Genomic DNA, 21462 nt, shown 5'->3' on the forward strand with positions numbered 1-21462 from the left:
CATTCCCTGGGTTCAACCCCCAGTACAGAAAAAAAAAAGCAAAGTATTTAAAGTAGATATTTCTCCAAGAAGATATGCAAATGGCCAGTAGGTATATGAAAAGATACATGACACCACTCATCATTAGATAAATGTAAATCAAAACTACAATGAAATGTCATTCCCATAAGAAAGGGTATGATGAAAAATAACAAGAGTTAGCAAGGATATAAAGAAATCGGAACCCTTATACCTTCCTGATAAGAATGTAGAATAATAGTTCTTGCTATACAGCCTTTGTGGAAAAGAGTTTGGGGGCAAAAGTTATACAGTTAACTCATACCCAGAAATTTACTCTTCTGTTTGTACCCGAAAGAATTGAAAATATATACCCACAGAAAAATCTGTACACACATGTTCATAGGTGTGTTATTCATGTTAGCCAGCAGGTGGAAACAAGAAAAACATCCATCAAGTGGAAACAAATAAATGAACATGCTATAGCATGGGTAAGCCTTGAAAACATTGTGCTTAGTGAAAGAAGTCAGTAAAACACATTCACATATAGTATGATTCCATTAATATGAGTGGTCCAGGATACGCAAATTTATAGAGACAGAAAGTAGATGGGTGGTTGTCCAGGTCTGGAGCAAGAAGGCAATGAGGAGTTACTAATAATGGACATAGGGTTTATTTTTGGAGTACCGAAGCTGCTCTAAGATAAGATAGCAGTGATAGTTATACAACTTTGTGAAAATACTAAAACTCATTGAAGAGTAAATTTATAGTATGTAAATTGTATCTATAAACTGATGAATGATGATGTAAATGAATGAATGATGTAAATACCTGGGAATGGAATTGCTGAGTCGTATAATAACTCTACATTTAACTTTTTGAGGAACTTGTTCTCCAGAGTAACTGTTTCATTTTACATTTCTAATGGCAGTGTATCAGGGCTCCAATTTCTCCACATCCAGTGGCCCATTTTTAAAGATCTTCACAGGCACTTGTTTTTTCCCCATCACCCTGCCCTCAGAACCAAGATATATTATTTAAAGGTACAAATTCCCAATAATGAATGTCAGCATATTGTATACCTAAAATGTACCAATAAAATTAATGAAAAAAATTTAAATAATAATAAAAAAGATCTTCACAGGCAAATCTACAGCAAAGTGTACAAGAAACAAATGTAAAATGTTGAGGCTTTCACTGTCTTAGAAGCATGTATCCTTGTTTATTTGCAGGTTTCATAGGAAATCCATTGATGGAAGCTTTGGTTCCAATGACGGTAAGAAAAATACCTGATTTTAATTCAGAATGAGGTTGGATAGTATAGCAACATCCTTTTGGCGATTCTTTTATCTCTCTGCCTTTTGCAATTTACAAATGTTCTGTTGATGTCTATGCCACAAAATGGTCTAATCACCAGTCTTTCTGTGGAAGGCAAAGCTAATGAAAATCCCCATACTCCCACCCTGGGACTGGGGATTGAACCCAGGGCACTTGCACTGAGGTATATCCTCAACTTTTTCTTTTTTAAATTTTGAGACAGGGTCTCACTAAGTCACTGTGCTGCCCAGGATGGGCTCAGACTTGTAATCCTCCTGCCTCAGCCTCCCAGAGTGCTGAGCTAATAGGCATGTACCACCATGCCCACCTAGAACCAATGTTATAGTTGATAATTATTGATTAAAGAGCTCACCCTAAGTTCCTTTGCTTGAAGTGTCCCTTGTAAATTTTTATTTTTTTTTGGTACCAGGGATCTAACTTGGGACCTTGCACTTGCGAAGCAGGTGGCAGAACCACTGAGCTAAATCTCCGGCCCTTCCCTTGTAATTATTCACAGGCCACTTGCCAACCATTCATCTTTTTTAAAAGTTTAATCTTTTCCAAAACATAACTGTTCATAACAGTGTTATCCCAAAGCTGATTTGGCAACAATATAAGAATTTACTATATTAACGCTCAAACAGAATTTACTTTTCCTAAATTGAGACAGAGACTTGGTTTTTGTTAGTTTGTTCAAGTGTCTAGAAAATTGAAGTATTTGAGGCTAGCAAGCATAATGAAGAGTACAATAACTTTGGGGAGTGTAAAGTAATTAAACATCTAGTCATCGTAATTTGCCCTTTCCTGTACATTGAGAATTTCAATAAAGGAAATAAATTGCCTGATCATTTTATCAAAATTTAAAAATTTTAATGTGTTCATTTTGAAAAGCCCAAATTGCCGTAATTTGCTCAGCATTTACCAGCTGTCATAGAGTAAGAATTTGGAAATGGAACGATGAAGTGGGACTTGATTTTAAAGTCACATGTAGCAGTTGTTTAATTCTATGTTTTCAACACTTAAATGAATCCACAGAATCTTAGATAGATACAGACTCACCACGACCCTTACCCAGCAGGACATTTTTCTCTTTATTGAAAGTCTTGGGTTTTTGCACATTTGTCTTCCTTACAGTCAGCATGTTTATTTTTCCAGCCACCCAGTTTTTATTTGTTTTAATAAATACGCAACTGCCAATATAAGACTATAAAAGAGCACCTGCTCTTGTGGCTTTAAAGTGTTACTTTTTCATTTATTTATAATATGCTTCAGTGAATTTATCTTTCCTCTGGATCTCATCTTTTTCCCTGCAATGGTGTCTTAGTTACTTTTCTCTAATACCCAACACCCAAAGTTAAAGGGGGAAGGTCTATTTAGCTCAGTTTGTAGAGGTTTCAGTCCATAATCAGCTGGCTCCAATGCAGGGTGGCTTCACAGAAGAGAACAGTTCATGGAAGGCACAAGATAGCAAAAGCAACAAGTGACCTTAACAGTGTCTTTCTGCCATTTTTTATCTTATCCAGACTACTTAGGGTGGGTAGCACTGACACCCTTAATCCTAGAGCCCTTGGGCCTAGCATTGCACCATGAATCAATTCCATCATCAAATACTCTAGATCCAGCCACCTCTGAAAAAGCCCCACCTATGACAACATGAGGCTTTGGGAGGACATCTAAACACAAGTCATAACAAATGCTCCCCAGGTTTTGCTATTATTGTAGTCCTAGCTGAACTTAGGCCTACCTACTATTGTGTGGATCCCATCAGGTGTCCTGTGAACAGGTGGCCACTATTTTTTATTTTACAAGTGCTGTCATTTTATTATTGCAATACTAACTAAAGGAATCCTATGTTCAGGAAGGTCTCTGAATATTAAAGCATAAGTGGACAGATTTAAGTCTTGAGATCATTGTCCAAGATCAGAAAGACTCTGAAAATTAGAGCATTCAGAAGACAAGCAGAAATAAATGAATGATCAGAAAGAGTAAAGATGCATAATTAAGATTTATGTGACTGCCAGTAACAACAACCACAACTACAACAAAATATACCTCAGACACACTTAAAAATAACACTTGGAGCTGGGCATGGCACACCTGTGATCCCAGCACTTGGGAGTCTGAGGCAGTTTAAAGGCAGTTTAAAGGCAGGCAGTCTGGACTACATAGCAAGAACCTGTCCCAACATACATACATACATATTTAAAAGTAAATAAAGATGCTCTTATACCTGGAGGTTGAGCAGAGGAGTGAATTTTGGGACTGATTGAACCCAGTGGCTCTGCTCCATTTCCCTGCCATTCCCTCAACTCTGTTTTACTTCCAGGGCTGGTAAGGAGATGGGTCAAGTCTCATACTCTTACCTAATAACATCAAAGAGTTTTTCAGAATTCTCCAGCAACTTCTCAGGTTTCATTGGCCTAGAGTGGATCATATACTTATTGTTAAACTAGTTAATGCTTACTTATTTCTAGAATTAGAGGAAAGTTTTCTCTCTCTTTCTTTCTCTCTCTCTTTCTCTCTCTCAGATAAGCTTTCTCAAAGTCAACATTATTGGCACTATGGGCCATATAATTCTGTTGTTGGGGGTATCATATATGTCCTGTAGGGTGATTAACAGCATCCTTCACCTCTCTCCTCACTAGATTCCCATAGTACTCCTTCTCTAGTGACAACTGGAAGCAACTCTAGACACTGCTGAATGTCCTTTGGAGACAAAACTTCCCTCTTCCTTCTCTCTGCTTACCAATCACTGTTATGGCTTGTGTCTTGATGTTTTTTTAAGCCTCATGTCATAGGTGGGCTTTTTAGAGGTGGCTAGATTTAGAGCATGTGACACTGAGATTGATTTATAATATAATATTAGGCTTATGGGCATTAAGATTAGGGCGTGAGTGTTATCTGTCTTAAGTAGACTAGCTAAGATATAAAAGATAAAAAGAGCTGTGGCCTCTTCCCATTGTTTTTGTTACCTTTTTTCCTCCATAAACTGTTTTTCTTTTTTGATACCTGTCTGCCTGCCACCCTGTCTTGGAGCCAGCCAATTATAGGCTAAAACCTCCACAAACTATGAGCTAAATATACCTTTTCCCTTTTAACTTTGAGTGTTGGGTACCTTTGTCTCAACAACAAAGAAAGTAACTAAGATAGAATTTGGTACCAGAAATGGGGTCATTACTGTGACTATACCTGACCATGTGGTTTAAGAGCTTTTAGAGCTGGCTTGTGAAAAAAGTTTAAAAAGGTTTAAAATATCAGCTTAAAAAGTAGAGCTAAGGCCGGGGATTTAGCTCAGTGGTTCCGGCACCTGCCTCGCAAGCGCAAGGTCCCAAGTTCAATCCCTGGTACCAAAAAAAAAAAAAAGTAGAGCTAAAATGCCTTAGGCTGTACTTGATGAGAGATTCTGATCAGAGGTCAGAAGACAAGAATGCTGACAAAAATGATGCCAATAAAGATCAGGCTTGGGAGGTTTCTGATGAAAAGAAAGACTCCAGATAATGCACATTATGGCTTGGCAGAAAGTTTGTCTGCATTTTGCTCACACTCTGAGACTTTGCCTAAGACTAAGATTAAGGGCAGCAGACTAATTATTCTTACATAAAAAAAATTAAGGCAGTCTAATGTTGAGGCAGTGGCATGGCTACTGTTGGGGGCTTTTAGCCGGATTTCTGTTGAGTCAAGAGCAAAGAGCCCAGCTAAATGATTTAAAATACTGTGAGTTTAGCCAAAAAAGGAGCTCCAGTATAGTTGCAGCCTGGAAAGATAAAACAATAGAAACATTGGTCACTAAAAAGACTAACAAAAAAAGCCAAATATTTCAAAAAAAGACAAGAAAGAAGATAGCCTAAAGACATCACAAAAACCAACAAGACTCCAGCCTTTACAGTCTCAGAGTTACAAAGATAAAAGACTTGACTTTAAAAAATAAAAAATAAAAAAGCGCCAGAGCACCATGTTCCAAAATGGCAGCAGCCTAAAAAATTTGTTCCTCAAGATTGGGTACAGAGTGCTTGATGATCCAGATGTTTAACCCCTACAGCCAAGGGACAGGACACACACACACACACACACACACACACACACACACACACACACACGACCTGGCCACTGCTCCAGCTAGTGGCAGACCTTGGCATCATCCACATAGTGCTGGTTTTGGGTAATACAAAATACAAGAGTTGTGGGGTCAAAAAGGCTTCCACCTAGATTTCAAGAAAACAAAAAAATAAAGCCTGAGAGGCCAAGCCATGTGCCCCTGAGAGGGCAGTGTCATCACACCAAGCAAATCCTTCCCTGGATAGAGCCATTACTGCATCAGCCTCTTAACAAAGGGCAGAGACTGATAGGGGTTCTACTGCTGGCTCTCTACTCTTCTACTTCAAAATTTCTTTGGGGCCAGGGATTTAGCTCAGTGGTTCCACTGCCTGCCTTGCAAATGCAAGGTCCCTAGTTAGATCCCCAGTTTAAAAAAAAATTTCTTTGACTTTTCTTGCTCAATTTTTTCTTCAAGAGGAATTTTACTTTTACATCTTTGTGCAAAGATTACTGGTTTTCTTCACTTCTGCCTCAACTTTTAAATGAAACATCAGGCTCATTGGGGTAGTTTGGTCAATTGCCACAAAAATGCATTTTCACAGCAGCTAGTTTATGTCATTTCTGACTCACACTTCAACTTCCAACCTCCTAAATCTTCACAGACAGAAGGGAGTAGGACATCTATAACTATGAAGTTCCTGAAAGAGCAAATATGCTCAGTATAAAATGAAGTTCTTTCTCCTAACTTACAGCACTTAGCACAAAAATCAAGCATGCCACATGCCCTGTTCTCTCAGTCAAGCAGACAGATGGTGAAGGGCTCATGTGCAGAGAAAAACATCCCAAAACAAGTTTCCTCATTTGGATGAGATCATATACAATCTTATGTCTACTATTTCCAGCCAGAACATCTTCATCTGTCCTATAAACTTATATTTTCTGCTTAATTCTGCTTTCTAAATACTCTATAGTTAAAAGTATAAATACACATGATTAAAATATATGGTGAATGTTTAAATTTTTAAAAATTATTACACTGAAAGACACACTGCCATTAATCTCCTGCAAAATACTTTCCCTCGGTTCCAATAAACTTATTCCACTTTCTGAAGCAGTTCCGGAAGTTCTCTTTAAAAAATTTGTTATAAGTACATGTTAACGGTACATGATGATTACATTCATCCTGCAGATTTGGTACATGTACATAACACATCTTAATTCTTTTTATTTCACCTCTCCTTCCCTTCCACACCCTTTTTCATGAGTTTCTTTATGAGATGTGATTAAAAAGGAATATAATAAATGCTGCTGCTAAGTGCCATTCAATGGAAAGGCAGGCTCATAAAAACATTACAGTGTGCTGTTATCTACTTCACCAGATCTGGCACCATGTGACTTCTGCATCTCCCTCAAAGTCAAAATGACCATGAAAGGCAAACATTTTGATTCCAGTCAGAGCATCAAGGCCACTCACAAAAAAGAAGTTCTAGGACTGCTTCAGAAAGTGGCAAGACCAATGGGATAAGTGTGTTCAAAGCAAGAGGGGAGAATTGGGGGAAGGGTTAATGGCAATATGTCTTTTACTGTAATAAATTCAAAAGAAAAAAATTTTTTAACATTCACCATATTTTTCGATCGCACTTCATATGACTATGATCATACTTGAGATTTAGGAGAAAATGCTTTGATTTTTGCATGCCTTAAAGGCCTTGGTATAAGAAAAATTAACAGAATGCTGTTATCCCAGGTTGACTGATTTCATTCCTAAATTGTGCATAGGTAAACCCACAGAGTTAACCCATTTTTATTTGTGGCAGTGTATTGCACACAAAAGTCCTGTTGCTCATGTTCTTCACAGAACTCAGGATGCTGAAGTAGCTCCAAAATAAGCATGGCCTGAGACTACACCAAACCGGAGCATGCTCCATTATGAGCCTGAGTTCATAATGTACGGAAATCAGCTCTTCATCAAGGTCTCAGCAGACCTACTCTACAGAGCTGACCCTTTTCTTTTTCATGAATTTGTAATCTAACAAAACAGTGGTTATTTTTATTTTTGTTTTTCTTTCGATTGCACACACAAACATACACACACACACACACACACACGCACACGCACGACATAGGCTCCCATGAACCATTTCAACTTCCTGCTACAACCAAACTCAGGAATTTTCCTATACACACTTTGACCTATGCCATGTCTCAGGAACCCCAAAAGGCTAAAAATTCTGAAATTTTCTGATTTTAGCATCATTCTTTTTTTTGGGGGGGGGGTTACAGGGGATCAAACTGACCTTGCACTTTTGAGGCAGGCGGCAGAACCACTGAGCTAAATCCCCAGCCCATTAACATCATTCTTTATTATTTCCACATTTTTAAAACATGTAAATACATTTTAAACAAGCTTAAACTTAAAAAAAGAAAAATGTAAAAGATATTGAGGTAAATGTAAAAGAATACAGCGTCCCTTAGGAATTAGACTAAGACACAGGTTACCACAGGACTCCCTGAAATTAACTAGGTAAAGTCAGCTGCTGACAGCCCTACCCCAAAAGGGTACCACTGGCAAGCAGAAGCAACTAATCTCGACAGCAAAAGTTGTGCTTACTTTCTTAAAAATATGACTTTATCAAAGTGGACATGCAAATGAGTCTCAACCTCTTTTTCAACCTCCTTGAAAGATTCTCAGGCACTACACAAAAGTAACATATTTGTTGTCCATTATTCAACTTTTGAAAGAAAATTCTTGTATTTTTTTATTAAAAGATACATATTATGACATATACACACAATGGAATACTAGTCACCTTTTAAAAGGAGACACTGTGGTTTATGACAAGATGTCTCCAGAGGAGAATCTGGAGGACATTCTGCTAAGTGATATGAACAAGACTGAAAGAAAATTACTTCATAATCTCCCTTATATGTGGAATCATATTTTTAAATGTTGAATAACAGAAACAGTGATGCTCAGTGGTGCAGCATCTGCCTTGCAACTGCAAGGTCCTGGGTTCAATCCTTGGTACTAAAAAAAAAAGTCTAAAAGAAACAGTGAGTAGAATAGTGGTCACTGGGCAGGGGAGTGAGGACAAGGAGATGTGGTTCAAAGGGAACAAACTTGCAATTGCATAGCGTGAATGAGTCTAGATTTCATGTACAGTAGGGGGACTATAGGTAGTGATACTGTGTTCTCTATTAACTTTTTTTCTAAGAGAATAGATTTTAGGTGCTCTTACAGTTTTCAAAAAAGGTAACTATGGAAGGTGATGGATATGTTCATTTGCTTATCTGAGAAATTATTTCACTATATATGTATATCAGAACATGTACATCTTAAACACAGACAATAAAAATATTTTTTAAAGGGCCAGGGATTTAGCTCAGTGGTTCTGCCACCTGCCTTGCAAGCTCAAGGTCCTGAGTTTGATCCCTGGTACCAAAAAAAAAATTTTTTTTAAGAAGATCAGTTTTAATAGAGGGCAAGACATTGAATCACTATCCACTGGGTTAGTGAATGGGTGAACCATGCGATCTCTCAGCACCTCCATTTTGTCATTTTTTAAAATAGTGGCAATAATAGTACCCACCTCATAGGATGCTGAGAAGTTAAAAAATCAAACTCTTAAAAAACATTCTAAAGTGACTGACACAGTAAGTTTTGAGTAAAGATCAAAGAAGTAGCAGCAGCAGCAGTAATAACAATACCAGCATTAGGAGTAGCATCAGTACCAGTGGTGGTAAAGGCAATGGTACTTGTAGTCATGAGTACAAACACAGACGCAACAGCAAAGCTCTATGGCAGCTCTGGTCAAATTTGTCCTAGGTCAAGAACACGATCAAACTGTGCACAGCATCTTCACATAACATTTACTGGGCTCTAAAGATTTGATTTTTCATATTTAAGAATCCGAAGGTAACATGTTTCTTTGCAGTGAAGTTGGATGAAAAGCATGCATGGATTTTGATGCCATGTTGCATAATTATGGATTAGCCCAAGGAAAGTCAGGGATCTAATTTCATTAAATAATAAATATATGAAGCCTAGTAACAGTGTCAGGGAGTGCACATTGTAAGAGCCAAAGGCTGCATTCTAAGGCCTTGGGAGAAGCCTCACATGCCAAGAACACTGCATTAGCCCAAAGCTTTGTTGTCCAGCTTAATTCGGTTAAGTCACCAAAGGAGAAAAGAAAATGAGCATCGGAGGCCATTAGATTTGCCTCCCATAACTAGCCAAAGTTTTTTAAATTATCTTTGTTCTTAGAGGAAATGAATGGGTACAAAAGAGATAAAAATCATCGTCATCATCATCATCATCATCATGATCATCATCATCATCATAGAGCCTACAAAGTTAGCTTGCAAAACTATGAATGTTTTCACCGCTCCCGAATGGAAATGAAGTTTAAAAGCTGGATGAAGAAAGTTGATTGGTACAACTAGGAATTTTTTGAGGCTTTTGGTTCTTTTACATATGCTACATACTGTAGTTTTCATGTAAATTATAATGAATTATATTTTTAGTGAAAAGTGTGAAATATATTTACAGTAAAGATATTTTTAAATAGCCTCAGTTAAGTTTCTTCACTGAAAATATGCTTGCCTGCAATAGTATAAGAGACTGAGCAGCAGGCTAGGGATGTAGCTCAGTGGTAGAGTGCTTGCCTAGCTCACAGGAAGTCCCGGGTTCCACCCCCAGAAGGGTGGCAGGGTGGGGATGTGCACAGAGAGACAAGAGGCAAAAAGAAGAGAGTAGCCAGTTAACTCACAGACTCTTGCTGTCATGCGACACCAGCAATCTCTCCTCTCAGAAAGAATTTGTTGACATTCCCACAGCCTAACAATACCCACATCCTTGGCAAAGCTCAGAAGGCAGTGAAGAAATGTTCTCATGAAATTCTGTAGATGAGCATGCCTCTTGCAAATATTATGGCACTAAGTCAGAATCAAAGAAACTGCCTGGATGTCTGCATATTTGTGGTTTCTGCTGTTCAGTTTGTGTTCAGTTTGGCTTCATTCTCAGAAATGGATAAATTTAATGTGATACACTGTATGTCTTCCTGATAGTCATTAAAAAGTCTGGGAGATATTTTTCTCTGATGCATGTAGTAGTGTGGCTCCAGAGACATCCCTAGACTTTCAGAGCAATGAAGTCAGTCTTCCCATACTAAGCGTACCATACATCACTGAAAATGTTTAAGGAACATTTTTTTCTTTTTTGAATTTCTGTGAATTAAACCTAGGACCTTTGCACTGAGTTATATCTCCAGCCCTTTATTATTTTTTTAAGTTTGAGACAGAGTGTCACTAAGTTCCTACATTGCCCAAGCTGGGTTTGAACTTGCAATCTTCCTGCTGCAGGCTCCTAGAGTAGTGGGGTTACAGGTGTGTGCCACCACACCTGGCAAGGAATACAGTGTTGGGGTCTGTTTTTCTCTCATTGTCAACAATCAGTTGACAATAGATACACATAAATATCCTTCAGAATAACTCATCTTCCTCCATACCCTTAATTCATGTTGCCATCACTTATTGCTCCAGTGAGTTCAGTATCTTCCTCCTTACCTGGAATTCCTGGCTATAGTTAGGGTAGTGCTAAATAGTATAAAAAATAAACCTCCAAATTGCTATGACTTAATGATAGAAGTGTATTTCTGGTGTTTCTATTCAGTGAGGACCTTCCCCATGGCAATTCCAGACCCAGGCTTCTTTATTCCTGTTACTCTGCAATACTGCCAGACAGGAATCAGCTCATTTTTTCTGTAAAGGGTCAAATAGTAATTATGTGAGGCTCTTCGAGGCATACAACTACTGTTGAAGTAGCTACAACTACTTCAACTGTGCCATGTTAGCACAAAAGCATATTTGTACCCAAATGAACGTGGCTATGTTTCAAAACAACTTTATATATTAATACTGAAATTTGAATTACATATAACTTCCTGCCATGAAATATTCTTCTTTTATGGAATTAATATGAGAAAATGAAAAAATGGAAGCAAAGTCTTCATAAATAGGGAGGGATGGAGGGGTTGAAGGGAGGGCAGCGCAATGGGGAAAAAATAAGAACCAAGAGAGTATGTAGAGGTGCAGATTTCCAGTGATGAATGTCATTATATTGTCTACCTAAAATGTACCAATAAAACTAATTTTTTAAAAAATATTCTTCTTTTAATTTTTTCCCCAAATTTTTAAAATCTTAAAACCACTCTTAGTTTAAGGGCTGTAGAAAAACAAGCAGCAGGCTGGATTTGGTGTCTCCTATTAGAGTAAAAAGAAAATCAAATTTCAAATAATGTGGCCTGATGATTTGAACTGTTTAGCGTTGTGTTGTTTTGTTTTAGCACCAGGACATGTTTGACTCTGCTTTTTTTCACAGGCTCTGGAAATATGGCAGCATCCCATCCCATTGCTGCCAGCACACCTGAAGGGAGCAATTACGGAGCAATAGGTATTTCCTATAAAGAGTCTGTTGGTGAAACCCTTTCTTCATTCTCCAGAGATTAGCTCTCCAGCCACTCATAACTGTGAGCATAGACGAGCCAGTCACCTTCTGAACTTGTCTTTCATTTATAAGATGAATTGGTTGGATAATCTGGAAAATCCCTTCCATCTCTAACTTCCTGCAGTTTTGTTTCTTGATTAGCTAGCCACACTTGAGCAGAATTCCCTGAAATGGTTTCTGGCCACTACCAAGTACTCCTGGGAACTTTTTCATACCCAGCCTGAGTATGAGGCATAAAAGATGTGTCCCAGGAAGCCTGACATCTGTTGACCAGTTGTTTCATTCTCAGGTTTCAATGGAGTAAGAGCAGTCAGAAGACTGAGGCAGTGTTGCCAGTGAATGTAGCTATAGTCTAACAGTCCTTTTGGCTAACTGCACAATTGAGCCTGCTCACTGCTACCCAGTCATTCACATGGCAAACCCACTGTACATTAATCAGCCTGCAAAGAACAGAATCTCTATACGCGTCTGATTAGGGTAGGAGTGCATTCAGCTGCCTTGCCCCTTCTGTGATTCTTTGGGCCTGTGAATGGTGCTCCTCAAAACATCATTATATAGAGACTGGGAATCCTGTATTCCTGGACTATTATTCTACATCTTTGTGCACGTGGGCTCAGTGTAGGGTGCTTATTTTTAGTTCTCAAAGAACAAGAATTTAAAAAACCATCTGAGCAGATGAAATAAAGTGGAAGATAGGCTCAGCTCATATGCTCAAGCTGCACAAATCCCATCTGCTCTGGGAAACACTCATGAGAACAGAGGAGTCCTTCTTCCTGAGAATGTTGTTTTCATTACATAACCATAGATATGGCATGTGAGAGGTTTCTGAGTATAAATACTTTATTCATGAGAAATGTATAGCTGAATATGTGTGTGATTACACATATATGTGATAGATGCTATACATAACTATGTGCATGTTTATGTTTATGTATTTGTGTTCATACTTTAACATATGAAACATGAAATATAAGCACAGTGCTATTTTTGCATCCGAATATTTAACAGAACAGATGTCCTTATAGTCTAATATGCATTCAAAGATAGACAAGTGTAAAAATAGGAGATGGGAAAAATGAAAGTCCTTTGAGACGGTATGAGAGAAAGAGCATGTCTTGTGGATAAGGACTTAGTTTTGACCAAAGCAGTATTTTCTAGAGTGAGTCAACACTGTGCTTTTTGGAGAGGAATTGGCTCGATGGGCTGCTCTTGGCTCCTAAAAGCAGGTGAGTTCTCTCTTTCAGATGAGTCAAGCTCTAGCCCTGGAAGGCAGATGTCCTCCTCGGACGGTGGTCAGCCATGCCCATCAGATACAGACAGCTCCGTGGAGGAGAGTGACTTTGACACCATGCCAGATATTGAGAGTGACAAAAATGTCATCCGGACCAAGGTAGCTCCCTCTACATAGCTACACTTTTTGAGAGGGCAGCAAGTTTGATGATAAAATAAACCAATACTTCAGTTTCCTTTATATTTTTCCCTTCAGAGGAGCTCAAATTCCCTGGTGTGTTTAGACAAAATGAATTACAGGCTAAAGGCAGTACTCTGTTCATTAGCACATTTTACTTGAGAAAAAAAGTGAAAAATTACAGATAACGAAGCATTATAAACACTCTTGGGATCTGAAATGGATGACTATGGGAAAGAAACGATATAGGGGATCTAGCCAGGTAAAAGAAAAGACTCATTTGGGGGGTATATCTGGAAAAGCTCCTAGTTTCTGTACAAATTTGGGAGTAAAGCTCATTTCTTTTATTTATTCTTTTCATTTATTATATTGTGTGGATCCCAGTAAAAGATATGAAGGTAAATTGCGCAGTTTCAACCTTCTATAATTCAAGAATGAACAGCTCAGAAAGTTGGGAAATCAATACGTGAGATATAAGAAGCATTCAAGTCTCTTAATGGGTTTCCCACATCAGCCAATCATCAATATTCAAAAGAAAATACTAATATTTTTATTAAGGTATTTTGTGAAAATCAAAATTAAAAGAAAAGTCTTATTGAATAATTATGATCTCTGATGAGGGTTTAAATTAAAACTTGTAAAGCTCTCCTTTGTGTCTTATGCAAGAAAAGCTAAGTGAGATTTTGTATTCTCTTTTTATTTGATATTCTAGATGTTCCTTTACCTGTCAGATCTGTCCAGGAAAGACCGGAGAATTGTAAGCAAAAAATATAAGATTTATTTTTGGTAAGTAGATGAGCAGTAAAAGAACCATAGTTCCTTTAAATAAAATTAAATCACTTAAGTTTAAAATTTTCTTTGAAGAAGCCACAGCCCCTTAGGTCCCAAAAGTGTGCCCCTTAATGAGGCACAAGTATCAGTGATGATGCCACCAGCTAATGCCAAATAGATTTGTGATAGTCCTATTCATGGACACAGCTTCCTGCCCAAGCTAAAGGCTGAGCTGACTGAGAAGGGCACTATGTCCCCTCAGAAAACCCCAGGTCAACTGTTGTCCTCTTGTGACAGTCTCTCCTATTCTTTTCTCCTGAAGAATACCCTTTTACTTGTACACAGATTTTGGAGGGAAACCAGGGACAATGGAGCCAGATGTCATTTCATAATGGGACCATCCTTTTGGAACTAAGAGTTACATAAGGAAGCCAAATCCTCTGCATGTGATCCTTCACCTGCTACTTACGTTCTGATCACTTTTAATCTAACAACATCCCAAAGAGATGGGCTCTCATTAATAATGTGGTTAAACCAGAAGCAGATGTTAAACATTTTACAAATGGTTGTGCAAAGATGAAAAAAATTAATAATTGTGAGATGCCAATGATTAGTCTTCAAGAATATCCCTTCAATTAATATTTCCAGTGGTCTCTGCAATCAAACTGATACTAACCAAGGAGAGTTTTGTTTACTTCTTTTCCTCCCCTTTATTCAAGACATAATATACACCAAATGCCTAAATAGAAGACAAGGGGAAAGGAAGACTGGTGAAACAGGAGCCCCATCACAGTTTGAGACCACTTTTGCAAATTCACCATGGAATTATGGAGTGGAACCATTCTGTAAAAAAAACACAAAAAAAAACCCAGCAAAACTTCCACTGTTAATTGGGAAATAAATTTTTCTGGTTCTTCATGTTTCCATAGGAACATCATCACAATTGCTGTGTTTTATGCACTTCCTGTGATCCAGCTGGTCATCACCTACCAGACAGTAAGTGCCACCCTCAACCCAGAATCCCAGGTCCCATCCTGTATGGAGAAAAGTACAACTTGAGATGTGTTCAACCATTAATTTCCTATCTGAATTCCAAGTGAACTTCTCTATTGCTTCATTCTTAACTGGCCTGTCAATCTCTTTCCTCACTGCTTGATCACAAAGGGACCTGGCATTTCTTACATTGTTTTGTCTACCAGCCTGAAATTCTTACCTTGCACTCATTCAGTCATACTATGTGTCAAACTTACTTATACCACTCTGAGGTATCTCATCATCATGGAATAATGAGTAAAGTTCCAGTCAAAAGCAAAATCTGATGTCTAATTTAGCCTGTGCCTTCTCACTGAGGATAAATATTTTTATAAAAGTAAAAACAGCTACATGAAACTAACGAAGTGTTAAAACAAAAAGAAAATATAAGATATGAACAAAAAATTTAAAAATCAAAGATAGCATTAAAACAGCTTGAGAATCTCCACTGCTCCTCCACAGAACCCTAGGTCACTTTATGTGTAAATTCTTTAGAATTTATGATGCATGAGAAAACCCATTTAGAACTGCACAAGTCTGAAGATGTTTTTAATACAGTGACTCTCAAACTTTTCTGTGCATTAAATCACCTGGGACACTTTTTCTAAAACTCCTAGAATCCAAGATGCACCCCAAACCAAGTAGATTAGGGTCTCTGAGTGGAACCAGGTATCAGTGCTATTCAAATCCCCCATTGATTCCAACATACAGCCAAGTTTGCGGGCTAAAACTCTAATAATATTTAGTCCATTCCATACTTGTTACCTAGGAAGGATAAGGACTTTGAACACCACTGTTTATAATTTAAATATTCTCTGCAATTTTTAGGTTCCCAAAGTCAGAAGGTATGGCTGTGCCATGGTTTGGATAGGTTCTTGATAGAGATGGTAGTAAATATAGAAAGCTGAATATACACCTGCTCATGTCTACCTTCTTGGGTGGTTATCATTTCCACCCACATGATGCAGCAGCTCCATATCACCCCAGAATTAATCTAGAGAATATCAAGGTAGACTAAAAAGGCAGGTCCCAGTGTTAGCATCCTTTCCTTTCATAGACTTTGTGTGATGACGAACGATTCATATTCTATTGAATGCCACCTTGAGGCCACCTAATGGGGTACACAGACTATTTCCCTTCAAAGCAAGATGGTGACATTTATAGGAAATAGGCCTGTGCTATGTAATGTGGCAAATCATAACTTATCCCTGCTGAGGAAGTGCACCTGTTACATTGCAAAAGGCTGATGGGGATTCACTGTCTGCTCTTTGTGAATTCAGGCGGGGCACAGACGATGGAGGAAAATGCATTCCCATTTCTCCCACTTGATTTCCACAGGTGGTAAATGTCACTGGCAACCAGGATATCTGTTACTACAATTTCCTCTGTGCTCACCCCTTGGGCGTCCTAAGGTAAATGCAGTTCTCCAGTTGCTCACGAGGCATTTAAAGATTCTTTTCCATCATTTCAGCTTTTAAAAACAACTGTGAAAGACTACTACTACTACTACTACTACTACTACTACTACTAGTTAAGGTAAAGAGAAATAAAACCCCGAGACTGAGGCCAGATATGGACTTACCATTGCTGCATGAAGGCACAGACAACCTTCCTAAGAGGCACCTGCTGAGATGTAACCAGTGATGTTTTTGAAAATGTCACATCCCTAGCTGTGGTGGCATGTGTTCATGGGCATGAGCTGGCAGCCTGTTGTCTCATTCAATCTGTTAAACAACCTCATGAGATAGATTCTTTTACCTCCATTGTTAGATGTAGATAGTTGGACAGGTAAGGACTTGCTGAAAGCCCCTCAGCTTTTAGTGATGTCAGGACTTGACCCCAGGTCTGCAGCCCTCCTAGCTGTCCTGTAGCCACCAGAACTGGGTGAAATGGAAAGAGCACTTGCCTGGGAGTTGGGCACCTAGATTCTTGCTTCAGAGTAGAACCAGCTTTGGTTTCCTGAAATAAAGCTGCTAGCTGAGGTGAGCCAACATTTATCCTGAAATTCATGATGCACAATTAGAGAGCTGAATGTTGATATACAATGTGGGTCCACCCATGAGAATCCACTCTCACAGTGTAGCTGAAACACCTGCCCATCTTTGGAGCAGCTCTCTTTCTCAGGACTCATACTTTGTCACTGCCATTGAGACAAGAGATTGGGCAGGTGTTAGGGATGCACAGCAGGCATTCCTGAGAAGAAATAGGCAGGTTACCACAAGCTGAATAAGCATCCCAAAATGAAGTAGTTAGTTTAAAGAGGATTTCTGATAATTTTCCAACCCTGAAATCTTAGGACAGAGTTGGTGGTGGCAAACACTGAATGCTGAATCACTCTCCCATTTGTGTGTTCATTCATTCTCTGAATCCTCCTGATTGCTCATGGCTTCTCACTCCTCCCCCTAGTGCCTTCAACAATATTCTCAGTAACCTTGGCCATGTACTTCTGGGCTTCCTCTTCCTACTAATAGTCTTGCGCCGGGATATCTTCCATCGAAGGGCCCTGGAAGCCAAGGACATCTTTGCTATGGTGAGGAGACAGTGGGCAAATAAAAGGTAGGAGTTGGAAAGGACCATGATTCCAACAGAATTTGTAAGGGGGAGGGACACCTGGCTTGATGACGTGATGATATGTTAAGTATAATGAGCCACATGAGGCTAGAAGCATGGGCTTCTAGATTCTGTGAATATGTTGCTAACAAGTGTTTTTCTATTGACCACCCTTTCTCCTTTTTCAGGAGTATGGGATTCCCAAACACTTTGGTCTCTTCTATGCTATGGGCATCGCACTGATGATGGAAGGAGTGCTAAGTGCTTGTTACCATGTCTGCCCTAATTACTCCAATTTCCAATTCGGTAATTAGAATTTCTATCAGCTACACAGATGTGAGTTATGGGAGTCCTATCCTAGGACATTTCCAAAAATGCCAAGCTCATACTTGCAAGAAATCATAGGCATTTTGTATGAACTAAGTGATCTGAGAGCATCTTACCACAGAGCATGGTTTCTACACCTTCTACCACTCTTCCTCTTGACCATTTTTCATACCAGAAAACAGTCAAGACTGCTTGATGATCCCATGATGAGATCCAAAGGCAAGCCATGGGCCAAGCAGTAAGCAGCAAGCCAGACAGAATCCACTAACAGACTTCGGAAAAAGCCCCTTTTTTTGCTTAAGCAGTTAGACTATCCTGGGGTAAAAGTAATAGAAAACCCAATTTACTCCCTGATAGTCCAGAGGTAGAAAGGGCTTGTGGCTGGGTTATGGAGTGCCGCTTGCTCCATTTCTCTGTGTGATCTCTTTGGTTGTACACTGCCTGTATGTTGGTTTTATACATAGGCTGACTTCCCTTATGATGGTAAAAGTAGTTATCATAGGTCCTGGGCCGGGGATTTAGCTCAATGGTTCTGCCACCTGCCTTGCAAACGCAAGGTCCCGAGTTTGATCCCCGGTCCCCCAAAAATAAAATAAAATAAAAAATAAATAAATAGGTCCTGGCTTCATATTGCATCCTCCAATTCCAGAGGATATTTCAAGGTGACTTCCAGGATCCTCCATTTAAGAGCAAGAAAACTTCTTTTTAAGAAACCCCCAGATAATGTCCCCTCATTAAACAGTGATGACCCCATTCCTGAATCTTTCAGAGGACTCAGATGAGGCCTTTGTTGCTACACCAATCAGCAAAGGAGGTGGGATTACCCTTCAACCAATCATATCATCTCTGGAGGCAAGGAAGGGTGGGGATAGCTTTCCTGAAGCCAAGGGCCTGGAATGGTGTGCATTTCTGAACTGAAAAGGGTGTACATATGGAGTCAATATTGAGATGTTAAGAAGGAAGAAGAGAACAGAGCTGGTAGCTGATTGTCTTGTACACTCAAGGATAAAAATTTTTTAAATTGTCACTTTTTAAATTTGTTCTCCAGCCTCTGGCTGTTAGAACACTACAGAAATTCTCTTGTCACATTTAATCTTTAAAAATTAGGAAACATTTTTAATAGATAAAACTATCAAGAACATTATCATTCACTACTCAGAATGAAGAAATGTCACCACTTTTAAATATTTGCCTTAGACCTACTTTTTAAGAAATAAAACATTGTGATAAAGTTGAACCATTCTGAACCTATTTCAAACTATTTCCCAAATTTAACCCCCAGAAGCAACAATGATCAGTTTGGTATTTATCCTTCTAGTTTGTAGTTATATTTTACTACATTTGTACAATTTACTACATTAATTTAACACGTTGTGTTCTGAAAGCTTCTTTTCTCATTTACCAGTGTTTTCAAGACTTATCAAAACTGAATCAAGAATATGGAGTTCATTCATTTTTAAAGATTGTCATATTCTATCGCAAAATATTTATCAACACCTCCACTGGAATATATATATATATAAATTTATATATAATCAAATTTATATATATAAATTTGTATATATATATATAAATTTGTGTGTGTGTGTGTGTATATATATATATATATATATATATATATATATATAAATTTGTGCAGATGTGAGAGAGATTCCCCAGGAAATTTAGAAGCAGAATTTTCAAATCACCTGGTGTATGTATCTTCTGTGTTGCCAAAAACTAACAAATCTCTCTGCAGAGTGTTAATCCCTATTCCCACCAGTTGTGAGAGAGTTTCCATTTCTCTCACATTGTGGGCATTTATTATTACCAGTCATTTAAATGTCTTGCTAAATTTTTGAGTAACGCCGAGCATTACATTATTGTTTTGCTTTGCATTTCCATAATTCTCAGACACCTCCTTCATGTACATGATCGCGGGCCTCTGCATGCTGAAGCTCTATCAGACCCGTCACCCAGACATCAATGCCAGCGCCTACTCTGCCTATGCCTCCTTCGCTGTGGTCATCATGCTCACCGTCCTCGGAGTGGTGCGTCTCTTTCAGTCCTTCAGTCTGGCTCCCAAAAAGTGCCCTCACGGGAAGTTTTTTATTGTTTGTTTATTGTTTTCTGGACCTCAGGTGCATGTGTTTGAATTAATCATCACCTTTGCTCTGTGACACACTATCATGTGTCCACTGTGTCACTCTTTTTTGTTTTGTTTTGCTTTGTTTTGTTTTGTTTTTGGTACCGGGGATCGAACTCGGGACCTTGCACTTGTGAAGCAAGTGGCGGAACCACTGAGCTAAATCCCCAGCCTATGTGGCACTCTTATTTAGTTACTTAAATGATGACTTCTAATACTGTAATGGATCATTGTAAAGCCGCTCCTGGACAGTCGTAATATCAAGCTGTGGCTGGACACATGTGAGATTAGAATACAGAAGTCCAAACTGATTGGAGAGAACAACTTGAAAGAACAGAAACCACTTTCTAAATGTGTATGGGCAAAAAGTGATGCTTATCTCCAGGTGTTTTTTTGTTCGGTTGTTTGGGGTTCGGGGAGTTGTTTATTTGTTCTATTTTGTTTTGCAGTACTGGAGATTGAACTCAGGGCCTTTGAACTAGCTATATCCCTACCCTATTTTTATTTTCAGACAGGATCTCACTAAGTTCCCCAAGCTGGGCTTGAACTTGTAAGTCTCCTGCCTCAGCCTGCCAGAGTGCTAGGTTCACAGGCATGTGCCACCACACCTGACTATCTCCAGTTATTGGAGGAACGTTGGCCCCAACTTTAAGCCCTATCGCCATTTCATCACTGTTGCTCAGTTGCCTCCCCTATTTCTACTTTCTTCTGTTTTTGTTTAGCCAGGTAGCCATTCTTTTTCTGCTCGGTGTCAGTAAGATCCCTGTAAGTTCCAAAAGTGTGGGGGTGGGGGGCGGTAAACAAAATGCCTACTTTGCTCAGTTTCACTCCTTAAGCATACAAAAGAGACAGCTAATTTAGTGAGTTCCTTGGTAAAACCCCAGATTGAGGTAACCTCTATCTCTATTCCTAGGTGTTTGGGAAATATGACCTGTGGTTCTGGGTCATCTTCTCTGCAATCCATATTCTGGCCTCTTTGGCCCTCAGCACCCAGATCTACTACATGGGTCGTTTCAAGATAGGTGAGTCACCTCTTACCTTCTGTAAACACAGGCCTGAGAAAACAGGCATTGCCTTCCCTCATCCTAAATGAAGGTGTTACTGGTCACCATGAACACAGGCTCTGAAGCCTGTGTTCTCTTTAATCACCTCCCAGAGCTTCCTCCCCCTTGTAGGATTGCAGTAAGCTGTTATCACTGGTTCAGTTTTCACCTAATAAACTCAGCTTCAGAGCTGAGTTGCAAATACTTTATGGGGCACCAAACATACCACTAGTCTCACTTAGAGGAACATTTTTTCATTTACAGCTTGCAAAAAGGAATATTTCCTAACCATGCTAAATGGGTCATATATTATTCTTAGGTTCTAGGGCTAGAACTTTCTGAGACTAGCTTG

At 38.9% G+C, this 21462-nt stretch overlaps 1 protein-coding gene across 4 annotated transcripts in view; it reads left to right on the forward strand.

Moving 5' to 3' along the window:
• Nucleotides 1–21462, forward strand: part of Sidt1 (SID1 transmembrane family member 1) — a 109409-nt gene that overhangs the window by 72827 nt on the left and 15120 nt on the right. For all 4 annotated transcript variants that reach the window (XM_087215700.1, XM_021263628.2, XM_004835707.3 and 1 more), the window contains 10 exons: nt 1230–1273; nt 11729–11800; nt 13099–13244; nt 13975–14048; nt 14963–15029; nt 16404–16477; nt 17472–17595; nt 17804–17921; nt 19836–19972; nt 20981–21089. In XM_087215700.1, the coding sequence (XP_087071826.1) occupies nt 1230–1273; nt 11729–11800; nt 13099–13244; nt 13975–14048; nt 14963–15029; nt 16404–16477; nt 17472–17595; nt 17804–17921; nt 19836–19972; nt 20981–21089 (965 nt within the window). The remainder of the gene's footprint in view (nt 1–1229; nt 1274–11728; nt 11801–13098; nt 13245–13974; nt 14049–14962; nt 15030–16403; nt 16478–17471; nt 17596–17803; nt 17922–19835; nt 19973–20980; nt 21090–21462) is intronic.

Source organism: Heterocephalus glaber, unplaced genomic scaffold (genome assembly GCF_053883595.1).
Source record: "Heterocephalus glaber isolate CG9 unplaced genomic scaffold, H.glaber_assembly_v1.0 deba00000122, whole genome shotgun sequence".
In the NCBI taxonomy this organism is placed as follows: domain Eukaryota; kingdom Metazoa; phylum Chordata; class Mammalia; order Rodentia; family Bathyergidae; genus Heterocephalus; species Heterocephalus glaber.